At 37.8% G+C, this 18,484-nt stretch overlaps 1 protein-coding gene across 6 annotated transcripts in view; it reads right to left on the reverse strand.

The window, feature by feature from the left end:
- Positions 1-1,330: 1,330 nt before the first annotated feature.
- LOC111874180 overlaps positions 1,331-18,484 on the reverse strand; it is an 801,454-nt gene continuing 784,300 nt past the window's right edge. For 5 of the 6 annotated variants that reach the window (XM_033755358.1, XM_033755360.1, XM_023869458.2 and 2 more), the window contains 6 exons: positions 16,898-17,019; positions 16,470-16,652; positions 12,989-13,093; positions 10,655-10,891; positions 8,697-8,874; positions 1,331-7,334 (listed from right to left, as the gene is read on the reverse strand). In XM_033755358.1, the coding sequence (XP_033611249.1) occupies positions 8,701-8,874; positions 10,655-10,891; positions 12,989-13,093; positions 16,470-16,652; positions 16,898-17,019 (821 nt within the window). In that variant the 3' untranslated portion in view covers positions 1,331-7,334; positions 8,697-8,700. Of the gene's footprint in view, positions 7,335-8,696; positions 8,875-10,654; positions 10,892-12,988; positions 13,094-16,469; positions 16,653-16,897; positions 17,020-18,484 lie in introns of those variants that run through there. The other variant, XM_033755363.1, reaches the window with a different exon arrangement.

Consider the following 18,484-nt stretch of genomic DNA (forward strand, 5'->3'; position numbering starts at 1 on the left):
AATACAGATGTTCCTAATTTTATAGCTTCTATCTAAATTCTCACCAGTGCATGCCTTAATGGCATACACTTCTGCCTGGAATACTTTTGTGTACTGACCAAGGCTGAAACTACGTTTCCACCCTGCTCCATCACAATACACTCCAGCTCCAGTGCCTTTGTCTTGGAACCATCTGTATAACAGATTAGTCTCCCCTTTCTATGTGGTTGAAACCCCTCTTTCCATTCACTTCTATAAGGAAATCTGATCATGAAGGGTTTATCATAGACGTGTTTTGGTATCATTTTATCAGACCCCATCTGTAGGATTGGTTCGTTTTTCATGTCCTGAATCATGCATGCATGTCCAAAACCTTTGGATTTAGGTCTCCATTGATCATTGCAACGTAATCTGTAATTTCCTAACTTGGCCTCTGCTTCCATCTGCAGATGCAGTGGGGGGAATCCTAGTAGGATACTGGCAGCATAGGTAATTCTGGGTATTTTTTTTTATTGCTAGTAGGGTGGGACTAAGTCCCTTGTACTGCAGCCCCTTCTGGCCTATTGTACCAGCCCCAGATGATAGGTGAGGGTGATTGTGAAGCAATTGGTGGAATGAAGATTGGCAGGGGAAACCAAAGTACTTGGAGAAACCCTGCCCCAGCACCACTTTGTCCACCACAAATCCCACTTAACCAGACCCTGGGATCGAACTTGGGCCACCACGGTGGGAAGCCAGCGACTAACCGCTTGGGCTATGGCACGGCCCAATTATGGGTCTTACTATCACAGTGTATAGCCAATATACCACTTTTGGTTTCAATCCCCAGGTCTTTCCAAATGTGCCTCTGCATGTCCAGAAGGCGTTATAGGCCTTAAGCTGGCAACTAACTGCCAGAAGAATGGCTCACAACTTCCATGTCTTATACCTTTTTATATAAGCAGTGATTTTCAGTTCTGTGTATTTATTTTTTAAAGATGAAACACTACTGTATCTAAAGACAATGTCAAGAATTTGGCTGTGATGAACCTAGGCACAGTTGGCTCTGCATACTGTATGTCCTCTCACAATTCAGCCTTAATAAAGTGGGTTCTTCTAGCCCCAGTGTTTACATATGTGGCACAAGCCTATATTTCATCCCAGGTGATGAGAAACACCTCTCTCACACAATTCAAATTGGGTCTTTTTGAAAACTGTGTCACAATTAATGACACAAAATTCCCATACACTGCAACAGAACCCACTACTGGTGTCATATTTCATAAAATAAGAGTCAAAGAGACAGTGATAGAAATGAAGCACTATCTGTTCACAGTGATCGCAGTGTTGCAGCTGGAATAAGATTACAGAATAAGAGAGCAAACTTGCAGTTCACAGTTATATTTAAACCATTACATATCATGTTTAGATGACTGCCAATTAATGGTCACGATATGAACAAGAGATCAATAAATATTAATTTTTGTTTAACAATGTGCTAAAAAGAGGTTGTACAACATGCTGCTCGAGGCAGCCAATTGGTTAGCCTGTGCTTCCTGTTATTTTGTAGTTTATTTAGCAACATTCTCAGTTACACAGACTATATAGCATTAATAACTGGAATACGAGGAATTAATTGGAAATAGTGTGGAAGGAAGCGGTTATGGTCTAAGTTAAGGTACAATCCTGGCGTTTGCCTGGAGGGGCTGAAGAATATTATGGCTAACCTAAGTCAGGATATTTGGCACCCTAATTGGACCTCAAACTGGACACCTCCAAAATACAAGTCAGAAGCATGGCCACTTGAGCATCTAATCCCCTGAGACCTTTTCTAAGTGATATACTACATGTCCTTGCAATGCTATTCAAATGCCAAAGAGGGTAAAGCTAGCTGGAAAGTTCAGTCACATTCAGAAGTAACCTTTTCATCTTTCAGTCTACCCACAAGTTAGGCACAATGGGTTAAACCACTTCACACTGGACACATTTTTTAATTTGAATAACATGTACAAATGGTGCCTTGAAAGGGGGTATTTTTCTTGTTTCTCCTTTATTTTTTAGCTTCTTTCACAACCAAATAGTTGTTATAAACCTGAGATTTTACATGACACTGCATCATGTAACAAGGCAAACTCTTTCCTCCATTTTACTTGTTCTGGTAGGTTGCAACCCTATTGGAACACATGTTCAAAAGTTTTGTAACAATAAGCAGAGTTTCTATTGGTATCTAATTTTACAAATAAAATGATAAAAGGTGTGAGGAGGGAAAGTGGGGGGGGGGCACCTTTGAAAACTGTTGTCATCCTAGCATAGTAAAATGGCCACTTGTAAACAGATTGCTTCAATAGGTTGAAATATCTTCACAACACTGTATTCTGTGTGCATATACCAAATTTGTATTTTTAAAACTCAATATAATTTGGCGAGATTTTAGTAAATTATATAAAATTTGAGAATTTTCAGCTCTGTTAACCTCAATTTGTCACAGGAAATGAGCACTTTTTGTACAGTAAAACCCACATTCGAAGGTACAACATGACTACAAACAACAAAGTATTTCAAGATTACTGTCAAATGATTTATGATGCCATGTATCTGGTAGACTGTTACTAGTTTTTCAGAGAAATCTGTTGCCTCCATCTTCAGGACAGAAGAGTGAAACAAGGGTGAATTATAAGGCATGGATATATTCCAAATTTTGTGCTGGCTTCATGGGGGTAATTTCAAGTCACCACAAGCACTCAGACCGCTACTGGGACCACTATGAACTCTCATTATTATCCCTTTGTTAACTGTTTGAAGCACAGATTTCTTCCGGTTTAAAAATGCAATTGCTACCACACAGGAAACATGGTTTGTCCATATCACAAAGAACAACTGGTTAATGCAGTATAGGGAAAAAATCGCCATTTATTCTGAGAATCAGGTGGAACATATTCATATATTTTATGGGCAAAATTTGAAATTCCTTTAATGTTAAATCAAGAGCTACATATGGTAACCACTATGTTAAATGACAATGACTCAAATTAAATATTGCAGCCCTTGACTGTGGTTCAATGAGAAAATATCACTTTACTACCACATGTAACTATGATTTTATTTGAGTCCCTAACTAGATTTTACTGTACATTAGCATTTCCTTAACTTCCCATAACACTGCAGAAGACCCAGCTGACTTCCATAATCACCTAAGATGCAAGAATTTTAAAATTCTTGTACCTGAAAAAAGTGTATTCAAAGATGTAATGTATGGGACTTCAAGAAATGTAACTTTTCTTACCCCAATCTAATTTTACATATTCCTTACAATCCCCCCCACCCAATTACAAAAAGATACGCTTATCACATAATAGGCCATTTTTGTGTACTGCAACTTGTTTTAAACCTCTGCTTTAAACATACAAACTGGGTTTTTATGTGTTTACAATTTATATGGGATACTGTTTAGCAATATGGCCTCCACCTTTTGGAATGCCTAGGAAAACACAGATTTCTTACAATTATAAACCTACTTGAGTATCACATACAAGCACCCATGGGCAACTTTTTCTTTCGGTTGGTTTTTATAAATTTTCATATAAAACTTCTAAACTCATTTTTTCAACACTATACATATGTACTTAAAAATATATGTATATATATATGTGTGTGTTTTCCATATACACATACAGCATGTGACTAAGATGGAGCAAGGCTTTACAAAACTACAACAATATAGTACAATCCTCCTGGAGAGAAGGGAAGCTGTGGTTCATTCATCCGACTGGGCGGAAAATGCGTGAGAGAAAGGAGGGGAAGAAATGAGCAGGGGTACACAAGGTCCAGGTGTACAGTTGGCACACCTACTCTTTGCACAAGTCAGTGAATTAATTAACATGGAAGGAGAGTATTTCAAGACCAAAGTTCACTGACATAATGAGTTTTAATACTACCAGCATCACTTGACAATATTCTGTTCAAAATTAGTTTTTTTTTTATATTCTGGGGGGAACTTTCTGGTACTTTTAAACATTGTGCTTAAAACCCACCAATGTCATTTCATATTATAACATGCAATATACGAGTACAGTATATACATGTATTGCATGTATATATGTGTAATAGGACTGGGCACAAGAAAATAATATTTTCTTTTCATGAGAGTTGAGATTTTCACAGCAGCGACTATAAATGATACAACTCGATTCTAAGGTGTTCTGGGGATGGGGTACAACACTTGGAAAAGCCGAGTTTCTGGAATCTGCCTATTGTCCACTCTTCTAGAAGAACATAAGGTCCAGTGATTCAAATCAACTCTTCATAAGAAACCCAAAAGAGTGGGTGCCTCTTAAGCATTTCACTTGAGGTTGAAAACCGATTCAGTTTCAGAAACGATGTGTTATATTTAGAATATGAGATGACAGACAAAGAGCAGAAACTTAATAGTCCTGTACACGTATGTTCGCCTATATGTACAACTTAAGAACTGCTGAATGAATTTCTGAGAAATCTGATACTGGATAGTTTTACTAAAAATGTCTACACATTCCACTGTAACTTAAGGCTGTATAAAAATAAGTACTTTACATGAAGAGCTTATGTTTTTCCTTTCGCATCTTGTGCATAACTTGCTAAATATTTATTAGAGCAAAAAATATTTTGAACAGAAGTTAGAGAAAACATGAAACACACATCTCATGACTAAAACCCTACATTTTTTCTTCAAAAAGCCCTTTGTCTCCAAGGCAAACAAAACTGAGCAAGGATTACAGAACTGTTAAGCTATATAGACATTTCTTAACATGTTTAATGCTCAACAGAAACTGAGTTCTGCTGTTTGTAATCTGCTCATATTCCACATACAAGTTTTTTCTGCTGTGTGTCAAAACAGGCATATATTTTATGTAAAGTAATTTCAAGTTTTTGCTTTAAATTCTCCCATTCAAAATCATATATATAACCATCTAGTAAAATTTCACAATTGTATGGAACCTCTCAATAAGTTATTTCTGAGTTTTTATCATTTTATGAAATATTAATGTGCAAATAACCACATATTCTCAACTTTCTCCAAAGAGTTATTGCTATATTCACATTCTGGTCTTTTGGATTATGATACCAAGTAGTTTGGTAGATGGGCTGGATATACTGCCCCCTCCTTCAGGGTAGAAGTCTTCTACCATAGATATGAAGGCATATGTTTCTGCAAATTTTTGGGAAGACCACAATATGAATCTTCACTGCTGTGAAAATCTGAAATATTGTAATTGTGTTGTAATTCCATTTAACTATTTACATATTTAAAAATATTCATCGATCCTCATGTCTACTCTTTTATCTCAACTGATTTTTAACCCTCTGCAAGCCACAAGCTCAGCGAACTTTAGTTACAATTGTGAGAGTTGACAAGATTGGCTCACTTTTAATGAATTAGTACAGCATTTCTGTCAACAGATTGCATCAAGTGTTTAGATGAAAGAACAGTCATTCTTTTTACTTAAACTTGTGAGCATCTAAGGGTAATCTGCCAAAGTATTGTGGGGTTACGTGTGTTATGGTATTTACCACTAAGCAGCCTTAGTATTTCTAGCAGGTAGTTTGATTACATAGCTTAGTAATAAGAAGGTTAAATGTGAATTTATAAAGAAAAGTTCTGTCCTACTACGAGTAGAAAGCTTCAAGAATCAAATATTCATATGGCAGTAAAACCATACTAAAATTGAAATGGCTGTAAAATGAATGCATGTCGGACTCCAAAATTTGGTTACTTTTCAATCTCAGTTCTAATATTATGTTATAATATAGACAGTGTGGACTGCTATAGCGGGGCCCAGCATAAAAGGGGTAAAATATATGCAATACAGCATTGCTAAATGGATTTTTCACAAAATGACATCCTATGAGCTTAAAAGAAAAGGCTCAATATTTCACATAACCTTAACTGTCTCTGTAGTGACACTGGTAATAATAAAACCTTCAATTAATTTAACCCCTGTATACATTGATAGGTAAAAGTTTTTGACAGGAATTATCACTCTTCTCAGAATGTGGTTTTACAACAGCCAGCTGTATTTACAAATTACATTACAATTCCATGTCTTGGATTTTTTCTGTCTCTTATAAATTCATATATGTAACGTGTATTGTAACAAATCTGATATTTAAAATATGAAAAATTCGGCAACAGGTGACTCAAATAATTTACCACAGCTGTACACTACTTACATTCAACAGATCCGGCAGCGTTTCTTTAGACAATCTTGTGCATACAATGTAGAATGAATAAACAAAACAGTGGTGAACATCAATGAATAATGACAGTCACAGAGGACATCTAGTGACATTAAAACTTCAGTCATTGTCAAAATATCCAATAATATCAATGTAACTGGACATAAGATACATATATAAGCCTATTGTGGTAGTCACTGTTCTGATAGAAATCCTGTGCTGAAGAGAGAAAAATCGATTGCTATCAGAATGTAAATCTGAAACACTCACAATAATCATGTGAACATAAGTATGTTGCAATTTAAAATGTCTGTAGCCAATTTCGAAGTGTAAAGAACCGATGCCTTGAGTTTCTGCAGTCGTGGTTATAGTAAATGTTATTTATTGAATCACCTGCAGTAAATACAAAACCATCCAAATATTAATTTATTAAAATGTTATATATTCTATTATGAATATCTGCTAGGTATCACAATGTTATTCATAAGATGTAGCTTTGTTGGTATGAACAGATTAAACCAGGGAATTTGCTGCAGTTGAAACTGAGGCAAGTAATCAGAAATTCAACCACTTGATTAAAAATCGTCACAGAGAACCATAAAGGCCCAATTTTACAACAGATGAACAAAAATATTGTGACATATTGCTATGAAAACTAGCAAGACTGAAAGATTTGGAAGTGTTACACCATGGAAGAGAAGATTAGCTTTCATTCTGTTTAGGATACAAAGACATGATTTATATAAAAAGTGAAAAAATTACCAGCCCTAAGGATCTCACCATTGTTTTGCTACTCAGGATTCTGCTCGGGAAGTCTTGGGAATTGTGCGAGGATATTGTCAAAGTAGTTCACATTCCAGACCATCAGCAAGACTAAAGGTATTATGCCTTTTTTCTCTCCCAAGATAAATAAATGTATATATACTTTAACGGGGAGTAGGGGAGAAAATATATATATATGAAGCTAAAATTAATGAGTATGTATACTACATTCTGGACGTAAATGTTATCGTCTTTGTTCACATCCTGTTGTGTTTGTATAAATGCCTTGTCTCTTCTTTACAAACCCAAGAACACTGCTCACTAAGGGTTGCGAGTATATTCCAATACACAACACCCAGTTTTTCATGATCTTCCAGTGTACCAGTCAAGATCAGTTAAAGCTGCCAACAAAAATTAACAAATTAGTGAATAAGCAAAAGAAAAAATGTACCTGTAGCGATTTCTTGTACATGATCAATATACTTACTGCCATGGCATCATCAGTTATGTTAAGTTTACTGTGTACCAGCACTGATCCCGTCAACCGACAGGTTTGCCACTGTGATACATAAAAGTAATTTTATCCTAAAGCTATCATTCAAATACAGAAGACTTCAAGTGTAGCTTTCTGAAGCTTGTTATTCACATTTTCTCTTCCATTTCAAATGTAGTTACATCCAGCATCCAGCCAAAAAAAAAAAAAAAAAAAAAAAAAAAAAAAAAAAAAANAAAAAAAAAAAGTAAAGCTATCCCTGTAACAGGCCGTGAAGGCCCATAGGGTGTCCCACATTATCTAGACAATCAGCTCAAAGATGGCGGTTAAAAGGTACAACTGGTAGCTGAGTTTTTAGTGTGGGGACTTGGCAACTAACATGTCAACTAAACTCCATGCAGAAAAGCCCAAGGCTAGTGTACCATCTTCCAACATGCCATTACTTTTTAAGGTTATAAGATGTTAATCCCCTATCAAAACTCAGAATAAGTGGGGTTTTGGGCTTTGTCAAATACGTATCTGGTATTCCAGAGAAAACCCTATAGAACACAATATTTCAGGAACTGGATCTCTTTCTGCCCTCAGATAGGGAGGTAGACACCTACTCTATTGGGTCCCTTAGAAAGAGCTATCCCCTATCACTGGATATATACCTACCAAACTCCAAGTTACAGGACCACCCATTGTCAGGAGTCTGTGACTATATTTATTCAATATATCCCACATCTGAAGACTGTTTCACTATATTGGACAAGGTGAAGCCTGACACAAAAAGTGTAAGAGGCTTAAACTTGGTGGAGATCAAACATATGACCATTCAAGTGACTAGACTGCTGTTGTAGCAGAAGCTACTAGAAATAGGGCATAATCTGCTGTACTGAGCCTGGACTGACAGAGGCTCTGTATATATTTTATACACATTTATTAACACGTTTAACATGTAAAATGTAAATATCCTTTACACTACGACAAATGACTTTCTACTGCAGACAATGACTCTGACAAAAGACAGACCTGTCCTCTTGTCAGAGAGGGCGCCCCACAGAAACATGTGGTCATAAGCCCCAGATTGGGCTGAACACCAAGACTGACTATCTGACTGACTGACTGACTGACTGACTGACCGACCGTCTGTCGCAATATGACTTTGACTTCGACTGAAGGCTGTTAACTCCATTCTTAATTGCGGTATGCTCCATGTTGCGGCACGGGACCTTCTTGGTGTGGGGCCACAGATCAGTACCTGTGCAATGCTTATGATCACACTTACCATGTTACATGCCACAATCAAAAGATTCCCATTCGCTGACTCTAGAGTCTTGTTGCTGAAGCCTCTGTTGGCATGCTGCCAGATAACTATCCTGTACCCGATACATGCCAGTATTGGCTTGAAACATCAGTGTATCCAGGATGCGCTCATTCTTAATAGCTTTAGTTGGCAGCACAATCTGAAGAAAATAAGTAAGATTAGACACACACAGTGCTCTCCCCTGGATAAAGGTAAAAAAGGTTAAACTGTCCCTGTAACAGGCCATGAAGGCCCAGAGGGGTGTGAGGGGTCGAGGCTCCCACAGCTTCTAGACAACTGACTCACAGATGACGGTAAGGTTGTCAGCCTTACGCGCCTGCCATCCGTTAACCCCAGGAAGATTCCTGGTACTCATTTCTATTAGAGGCTGTGTTGAGCTCAGGGCCATAGTGTGGCTGGAAGGATTAGGTCAATTGAAAACTTCAATAACCTCATCGGGATTCGATTCCGCGATCTTATGGCCAGCAGCATAGTGCCTCAACTAACTATGCTACCACATGCCCCCTCTCCTGGGTTACTAACTTAACCTTTTGCACATCATGTGCTGATTAGATTGGTTTGGGGTGCTCGATTAAAACCAACACAGTCAAAGAGACTGACTCATTATGAATCAATTAGTGTAGCATTTTTGTCAGGAGATGGCATCAAGTGTGAAATACCAATGATTAGATGAAAGAACGAGTTTTCATATGAATTATTTCTTTTGTTATTTAAAGGTCATTTGCGGAAAGCATTATGGGCATGTTTTCAGAAATCTCAGAAGTACAATGTGTGGATTAATGAGTCAGCAAGGCCCATCAAATGCAACATGTTTATTATTGTGCCATATTTGCTCAAAGCATGAAATGTGGAGCCAGAGAAACAGCCATTGCTAGCGAATGGCTCTGAAACAACATTTGTTTCTAGTCAATGATCGCAAACAAACAGGTTCCCACAGCAACAGGCTGTGTGCAACAGTGGAGGTACTGTTGGAAATGTGGTTTTCAGTGGTGGTCCACGCTGAGGGGTTATAAAAAAACGATGAAGTGATGCCCTAGTCAGTTGGAAAGGAGCGGCCATTTAGAATGGACTTGAGCCTGGAAGCAGAGGAATAGTCCCTGCTGGAGCCCTTCCAGGCAACTCCTAGAGAAGACACTGCAGGCTGGGAAAGATTTTGTATGTGCTCTAGTGATTTGTAAAGTGTAGAAATTAGTGATGGCATTATAATTAAGTGTATTCATGAATCGTGTGTTAAAGTGGTCAATATATCCAATAACTCACTCAAGTTCGTGAAAATATAAAATATTGCCATTACATGTTTTGGCAGAGGCAGCCTCACACTTGCACCTGATGGACCATGCCATCCTTAAAAAGTGTGATGGGTCAGCATGTCTCCATAAAATAGCAGACTTCATACACTTTTGCATATGAATTATGAACGTTACAGACTGGCATATACTTGAGTGCAGTGATTTCATCTACACTAATGTGATGAAATGTTTATCCCTTTACTGCATATTATTTTCTCACCATTTTCCTAAAATATTGCAATTTTATGGTGAAAATATAGAAAAAGAAATAACAAAAATGGATATTCATAACGTAGTGAATGGTGTTATGTGATGCAGTGAAAGGAGAAGAGTCAGTTTTAATTCCTACAGTACCAGGTTGCCATAACTGCTATTTCTCATGGGTATATAATGTAACTTTTAAGAACTTCAGGTGTAGGGAAGAAAGTTTCCACAAATGTTTCTTGAATTTTGTAGTTCTGATAAAATCCCAATAAATGTCACATGCTGTGAGTAATATAAAATTTTATGAACATAAAAATTTTGACACTTGGCACATTTCAGTGGAAAAGGACACAGTGATATGGCAAAGCCTGAATTGTTTCAGGGTTCTGTCACTTTAACAACTTTAAAGTGCAACTGCTAGTAGACCTTGATGAGATCCTGAGGTGAAATCCTGTACAGCTTGAGGTCACGCGATAATCGTTCCATAGTGCATCTGAATTCCAACTTGGCATCCATTTTGGACGAGGTCTTTGTGCGTATTTTGTGGCGTGCCCATCCCAGCATTGCTTCAAACTTGCACACCTCAGGCACCTCTAAGGTGCGGGACATTATCATTTGAACCATGGACTCTGACAGAGTTAGGAAATCTTGTACCTGGAACAACTTCAACAAAAGATGCCATCATCACTGTTATTGTCATTATCACTGTCATTTTTATTCTTTGTTGTTGTCATTATCATTGTTATTATTGTCAGAACTGCTATTGTTATTGGTGTACTACTACTACCACCACTACTGTTGCTGCTGCTACCGCCACCACCACTGCTTTTATTATTATTTTTGTTGTTGTTGCTGTTATTATTTCCTTCTATGCATTAATGTTTTTTTTTTTCTCCAGTGCTTACCTTTAATTAGTCTTTATGACTAATGTGTTTGTCCTGTATGTAACTACTTTTATCTACACTGTGCTGTCTGTAATTGGCCTTGTGGCTGTTGGCTCAGCACATAAATAATAAAGAACCGAATTATTATTATGTATTATTATTTCAAGCTTTCATGAAGTGAGTATGCAATTAAATCTTCTCAGATGATTGGCCATGTCAACGTGTAGTGGATATCCAGTGTTTCTGAGACTGCCCTCCATCATCAGAGAGTGATGTGAAGGTAAAGATAAAATTGTGTGCTGTGTTCACACATTGTGTTTATATACAAGGTTACCATATGTTCAAGCGTGGAGTGTGTTCGGAACAGTGGGTGGATTGAGATGGTCCGTTATGCCTGGTCCCGACACAGACCAAATGGAGAAGAGCTGATTGATCCTCTGGATTCACTTTGTAAATCATACCATATGAAAGATAAAAAGGTAAAGTTGTTCCTGTGTTTAACTAATTAAGTACTATGCAATGGAGATATATGGGGGAGAGGAGGTATTGATCCACATTTTCTTGAACTCAGCACTAGCTGGAGGTCAGTAGTCAGATTCAAGTCCCAGTCGCTTTGTCCCCTGGTACCCAATGGATACGAGGTTGGGTGGACCCCAGAGTTGGTCTGGACGATGTGGAGAAGAGAAAATTCTCACCCCTATCAGACCTTGAACTCTAACTTCCCCTGGTCATCCAGCTCATATCCAGTAGCTATACCGACTATGCTATCCCGGCTCCTAATGTCATATAATGCTTCTTAAGTTAAGAACGGCTAATGCATAGCAACGAATGCAGATGACTGAATGACTGAGTCACTGATTGACTGTTTCGCACACACTCTGGGACTTGAACAGAAGGCAATCTCATGTATAAATATATCATGCAAATATGATACTCCTCGCATCAACTCTGAATGACAGAGACAGAGACAGTCTCTGAAAAGCTGTAAACCAACTCCATACTGACACACCTGATTGACTGAGAAGACTACATTATGTTGCTGACGGAGATTAGCAGTGACAATTTTGTCATAAATTTTCACATCTTATTATGCTGTCTCACATGCAACTTTTAAAATTCACTGTGACTTTTAAATCATTGGTGCACTACATGTTTTGACCAGTATATGGTCATCATCAGGTGCTTCAAATTGATGTTGGAAATGTTAAAATTTGAAGTGAATTTTAAGATTTTAAGTTGCATGTGAGACAGTGAAGTGAGAAGTGAAAACAAGTGGCATGCAACAGGATGCTGCAGTACAGCACTTAACATAGATCTTCAAGGAGTGAAAAAATTTAAATAATGTCTATTAATATTAGAGGCTACTGTGAACTTGTGGTCACCAGCTCAAAAGATTAACTTTCCTCAAGTGAGGAAATGGCAATATTTTTGAACCTCTGATAATAATAAAAATGTTTGTGCAGAGACTTCTGGGTACAAATTAACAAAGAGGAAAAGTGTGTGAAGACCAAGAAAGAGAGGGAAATGTAGAACTGGCCGTAGAGTTACTTCATCATGATGAAGACAGAAATGAATAAGAAAAGAAACAAAAAGAAAAGAAGGGATATGAGGATAATTAGGAGAAATAGGGGGAGAAAAAAGAAGAAATGAAGATGAATGTGAATAATATTACCCATGTAAAACATCACTGAGGGTATGTCATACCCTGAGCAGACAATCTCACAGAAGAAAATCCTGTGTGTACAATGATACTGATGCATATCATATGTTGAAAATAGAATGTAGTAACTTTCTGATGGGTTAATGACCTACATCACCATCTAATGATGAAGCAACTTCACTGACAAGAGCATAAATAATTTTATTTGTGCTTTACCTGGTGTGATCTTCCTTCCACAAAGGCAAGAATCATATTGACAAGCTCAGAGGCAGAAGTGTATCTCCAGTAATAGTTCTCTAGCGAACAGAGCATCATACAGACCTGTAAAACACAGCAGATCAATTCAGTCCCAAGCTATTCTCTTGATGAAGTCATAATTTCAGTGACTTCTGTATTTGATGAACTTAAATACAAAATATTTTACCAACAGACAACCAGACGGATGCTGAATATACAATATTTCTAAATACTGAATTGTACCAGGATAAATATATCGTAATCCAGTGTACAAAGATGAACGTTCAAGGCACGCCTGTACAAAGTATAGGCATTCATTGTGGAACTGGTCACATTGTTTTCAAGATTCTATATTCCCTAAAGCTTTGGAATCGACGACTGAAGTGAAATTTACAAATTGTACTGTAATTAAGTATTACATTTATATTTCTTATTGAGAAGAACTGACTTAACCCTGCAAGATACAGTGTTTGGCATGTGTACCCCCTACTCTAACATTAAAGAGACACCGCATTTTGCTCATTTAATATATCTGTATGTTTCATATAATTGTCATAAGAAACAGTGATTATTTTTCTAAACAGCATTAACCAAGTGACCCCTGTAATGGAGACACAGGATGTTTTCTGCAAGGTAGGAACTGAACTTTTAAAGTTATTCATAAGAAAAGTATGCTTCAAAGGGTTAAATAACTGTATGCATGCCTACATGAAATTAATTCTTTGGGTCAAAGCATATTAATGCTGACAGACATAGATCAATCAGTTCTTTTAATGTGACAGGGGTTCCTATTTGGCAGTAACACTTTAATGATATTGTCATGTGTAGGGGGGTACACATGACGAAATGACGGGTTCCAGTTCGGATGACTGGATTTATTAGCAGCTTGGTTACACACTTTTTAGTTACACTTAAATACAGTGCTATCATTGATTTACATTCATCTCATAATTCACTGCTGCACGTGCACATGCACACTCCCACACACACAAACTAGTCCTCTTCGGGTAATGTGTCTCAACACAGAAATTAGAGCTTCAAATCACTCCAAATATTGCACACAATTAAGGTCTTGAAATCACACTTTAAATCTTCACAGTCTTCTACGAATGTCCCGTTGCTGTCACTCTTATTGTTCCATAAACACACTATAACACTTTCAAATACACTCCATCTGTTCTGTCTCTAACTGTCATCACATAGCCTCTGTACTGACCGTGCAGAAAACAGCCTGTATTGTTGGAACGTGTTTACTGAATGATCGCATAGCAACAGTCATGGCGCTGACTGCATAGAAAATGCCACACTCCCATTCTTGCCTTGTGTGTATTTGGCTGCAAGCTGTTTGATGGTCAGCTGACTAGCAACGCTGTGTCCATTCAAATTACAATATTATTTACAATCAAATATTATGGGCAGTTAATCGTTTTTTTCAATGACATTTCTGTTATTTTATTCTACCATATAAAACCTGAGACTGTGTTAAAGCTGGTGTCTTACTGCAAAGCCTCAGGTTCAGTCCCTAGTGGCAGACGAAGTGACATTGCAGCAGGTGAATCTCCGAGTTGCTTCAGCTTTTCCCTGCTAATCATCATAGTACAATTGCTCCATACTCATCTGTCATCACTCCCCAAGGCGTGTGACACTCCTGACAAGGCAGGACACTACCACATCCTCAGGCTTTAAGTTAGGGGTCCCATATCTGGTCCTGTTCTTGTTTTGTTACACAGTAAAGAAGTTAGTACTTTATACAAAACCTGTATTTTAAATGTAAAATCTTTGTTTTATTTCATTTACAAGGGGTTGAGTGTTGGCATAACTCAGTCAGTACAGCAGTGGGCTATAGGCTGGACAGGTGGAGTCTGATTCCTATCTGGGGCAAGAGATTTCTCTCTACTCTGTAGTGTCCATACTGGCTCTGAGACCCACTCAACCTCCTATCCAATGGATATCAGGAGACATTTCCCCGGAGGTAAAGCAGCCAGAGTGTGAAGCTCACCACTCACCTCCATCTTGTACTGAGGCCAAGAATGGGGATGCTACACCTCTCTTCCCTCAAATACCTTAATTGCATGGCGCCTAATTAATTCAGCACAGGGACAACTTTACATTTACCAGTGCAATGAATTTTCTAGATGATATCAAGATGGAATGGATTTCTAATGTTTCGTAACCTGTAACCGTTTCCATCATCAGGGATTGATGTGATGAGCAATGCTGTTATATTCTGTATTTACAAACACAGTTCCTCAGGATAGCAGGCACTGGGTGCCATGAAACCGGTTACATTTATAAATACAATTTATGGCAGCATTGCTAACCACATCAATTCCTGATGATAGAGATAGTAACAGGTCTTGAAACAGTAGAAATCCATTCCATCTCGAGACAGCTGACTGCCTGACAAGACTTCACTGTATTTACTTGCCATGAAAGCTTCAAATCTGATAAGAGGTGCAATGTTGAATATTCTATAATGGTGCAGAACTGTAAGATACCTTGAATACTGACCCAGATTTATTTGTAAAAGTTACAGGTCTTTATTTGTTTTGTACAAATGAGTATCATGCCCAGAAATTAGGCTATGCATTGAACGCCATTTGTGTGTGACATTGAGCATCGAGAATTTACTTGGGGAAGACAATTTCTAGTTGCCCCTTAAGCAATCAGACATCTACTGGGTCCACTGTGTGCCCACAATATTGTTTGGGCTCATTAAGAACCTTGACCTCAACTCACGACATTAAATAGATTATTCCATGGGGTCTGATAACTTATGATGTGGAGCAAGTCAGTGTGCAAACACAACACAGCACAACAAAACACAACGAGAAAGTTATAACAGAACAAGGAGAAGATGTATGACATACTAATTTTTACATAAATGAGGAATTGCACATATTATTCCACAGTGGGCATTATAATTCCTCTTACAATTAAGAACCTGATAATTATGTAAAATTTACAGATTCATCAACACAAGAGAAAGTGTCTGAAAAATATTGTTTAATTGCCAACTGAAACTATCTTCCATCAGCAAATAGACTCTAAATTTCCACTATGAGCTTGTTACACAATTTACTTATCACATGATATATATCCTTTTGGAATACTCATGTCTCTGTGTAGTGTTCACTTTATGAATCTCTGAATCTGACTGAAAAATTTTATAGTTTTGACTATAAATGACATTACAGCAAATATATATTCAGACACAAGTACTAGTAAGCAAAACCTTGCACAACTTACTTCTCTGAGTATCAGCCATACTTGTGGGTCAGATTTTTGATTCATACAATGATTATTAATTTTTATTAAAATTAAAATGCCTTGGTTATTCCAACTGCGGCAGTGCTACTGATCACAGAGGATTTCAGAAAAATAACGGCTGTCATTGGTGAGTGATTGCAACAATTTTATTTCTGACACAAAAATGACTAACAACAGCAGCAGTACTCACCACTTCTATCCTGAGGAACTGCTTTGCATGATGGAAGCAAGCCTGTAGTAATTCAGGAAGGTCATAATGCTCTGCCGCGCAGATTAGCCCTGGGATGTTGGAGCATGTGAGTGGACAGGAGCCTGTGTGGAGGTAGTCCAACAGGATCCGGAATGTCTCCGGGTCAAATTCTATTATCGGGAACTGTGCAGCACATAGACATATATTGCAACAATTCAATGGTTTGTTGGTGTTCTTGTAAGAATATCCACAAATGGAAGAAAATGAAACAGCTAAACTGAACGAGCATTCCAGATATGACATAAAAGGGTTTGGAGGTAGTAATGGAAGCAGTTACACAGTCAATTTACTAATATTTCGTGATTCAGCTGAGTTTATCATCTTAGGTTGAAAGAAAGCCATGTAAACCATGATGATGAGTCACTTACCTCAGTCTGTGCAAGCTTGGCCCTGTCCACTTTCTGTGCATCAGCACAGACACTGAGACGAGGAACAGCAAGGTGTGGAAGCTGTGATTTCCCTTCCTTGTCCTTATCTTTGCCCTCCTTATCTGCAGGCAGACAGCATTACATTATACACTGGTACACACATACACATGCAGACCATTATCCTTGCCAAACTACTCATATAATCAGGCAATGAGTTTTGCATATAAAACAAAGCAAATTGTGAAAGAAAAGGTAAAGCTGTCCCTGTAATAGACCATGATGGTCCATAGGGTTGTGAGATGTCAAGGCTCCCACATTTTCTAGACAGCCTTATGTGATGATCGCCCTTTACCCCCCAGGAAGACTCCTGATACTTATTTCTGTTAGAGGTTGAGTTGTCCCCAGGGCCATAATGCGGCTGGAAGGGTTAGGTTAACTGAAAAATCCAATGACCTCATTGGGCATTGAACCCGCTACCGCGTGCAATGTTGTATATGTAGATACTTAAACAGAACCTGTGCCTAACTTTTCAGTTATGCTAACACAGGATCAGTTGTTATGGTAAAGAGAACAGTCAAAGAACAACAGATTTGAGGTTTAAATGGAAATGACAATTTAGATGATGATCTTATGGGTTATGGTACTAGCTACACAGTATCATAAAAGGGACTGCAATTTACAAAGAGTAAGTTGAAATTTTCCTCTCTAATAAGAGTAAAATCTTCTGGGGTGTGAGGCCATGTAGTCTGATAGATAAGCACCAATGAAGAAGTCACGTCTTCCACCCTATGATGTAGGCATATTTCTCTCAAACATTAATATCTGTCTACAAGGCTACAAAGTGTTAGCACATGGAAGATCATAATCTTAAATTTCACCATCACAAGAACATATTTCCCTTAAATGCTGGATTCCCTTCAAACTTTGTTCATACTGTTGCAATCATCTTGTATGCTTCTAGGTATTCAAGATGGCAGAGACATGAATAATACTAAAGGAGGATAAATCATATGTGCCTGTTCAATATGTGGATTTCCTTCATGTATTTCATTTTCTGTGTGTCTTAAGGCCATTACGTTCATTAATGATCACTCTTTCAATCTTTTTTTAAAACCCTTTCACTGTTAGTAATGCAATATACATCAATTGACTGTGTACTGGCCAGTTTTCATGAGGTGAGATTACAGGTTCTTGCAGTGTCTTCTGGGAAATGATGCCATGTAGATTGATAGACAGTACCAACATTTTAGAGGAACCAGCTGTTTCCATCTTCAGCATAGTAGAGATTCTACTGTCAAATTGGAAGCAGCATATTCTTCTGGAACCTTGTTACCTAACTACAAAACTATATGGAGTCACATTCAGAAGCCAGAATTATGACACTGTATGCTCCATTAAACGCTCCCATCCATAACTCTCAGTGTTTGTTTCCTTAATTACCTTCACAGTTATATTTATTTTCATTCTATGATCTGGTTTGTGATACAGTGCAGCCTTGTTGATGGATACCAACATTCTTGATGAACACACTGCTTATACCTTCACAGCCAAAATGAGTAAGATAAGAACACTGTCAGACAATACATC

This window comes from Cryptotermes secundus, unplaced genomic scaffold (genome assembly GCF_002891405.2).
Source record: "Cryptotermes secundus unplaced genomic scaffold, Csec_1.0 scaffold26, whole genome shotgun sequence".
NCBI lineage: Eukaryota > Metazoa > Arthropoda > Insecta > Blattodea > Kalotermitidae > Cryptotermes > Cryptotermes secundus.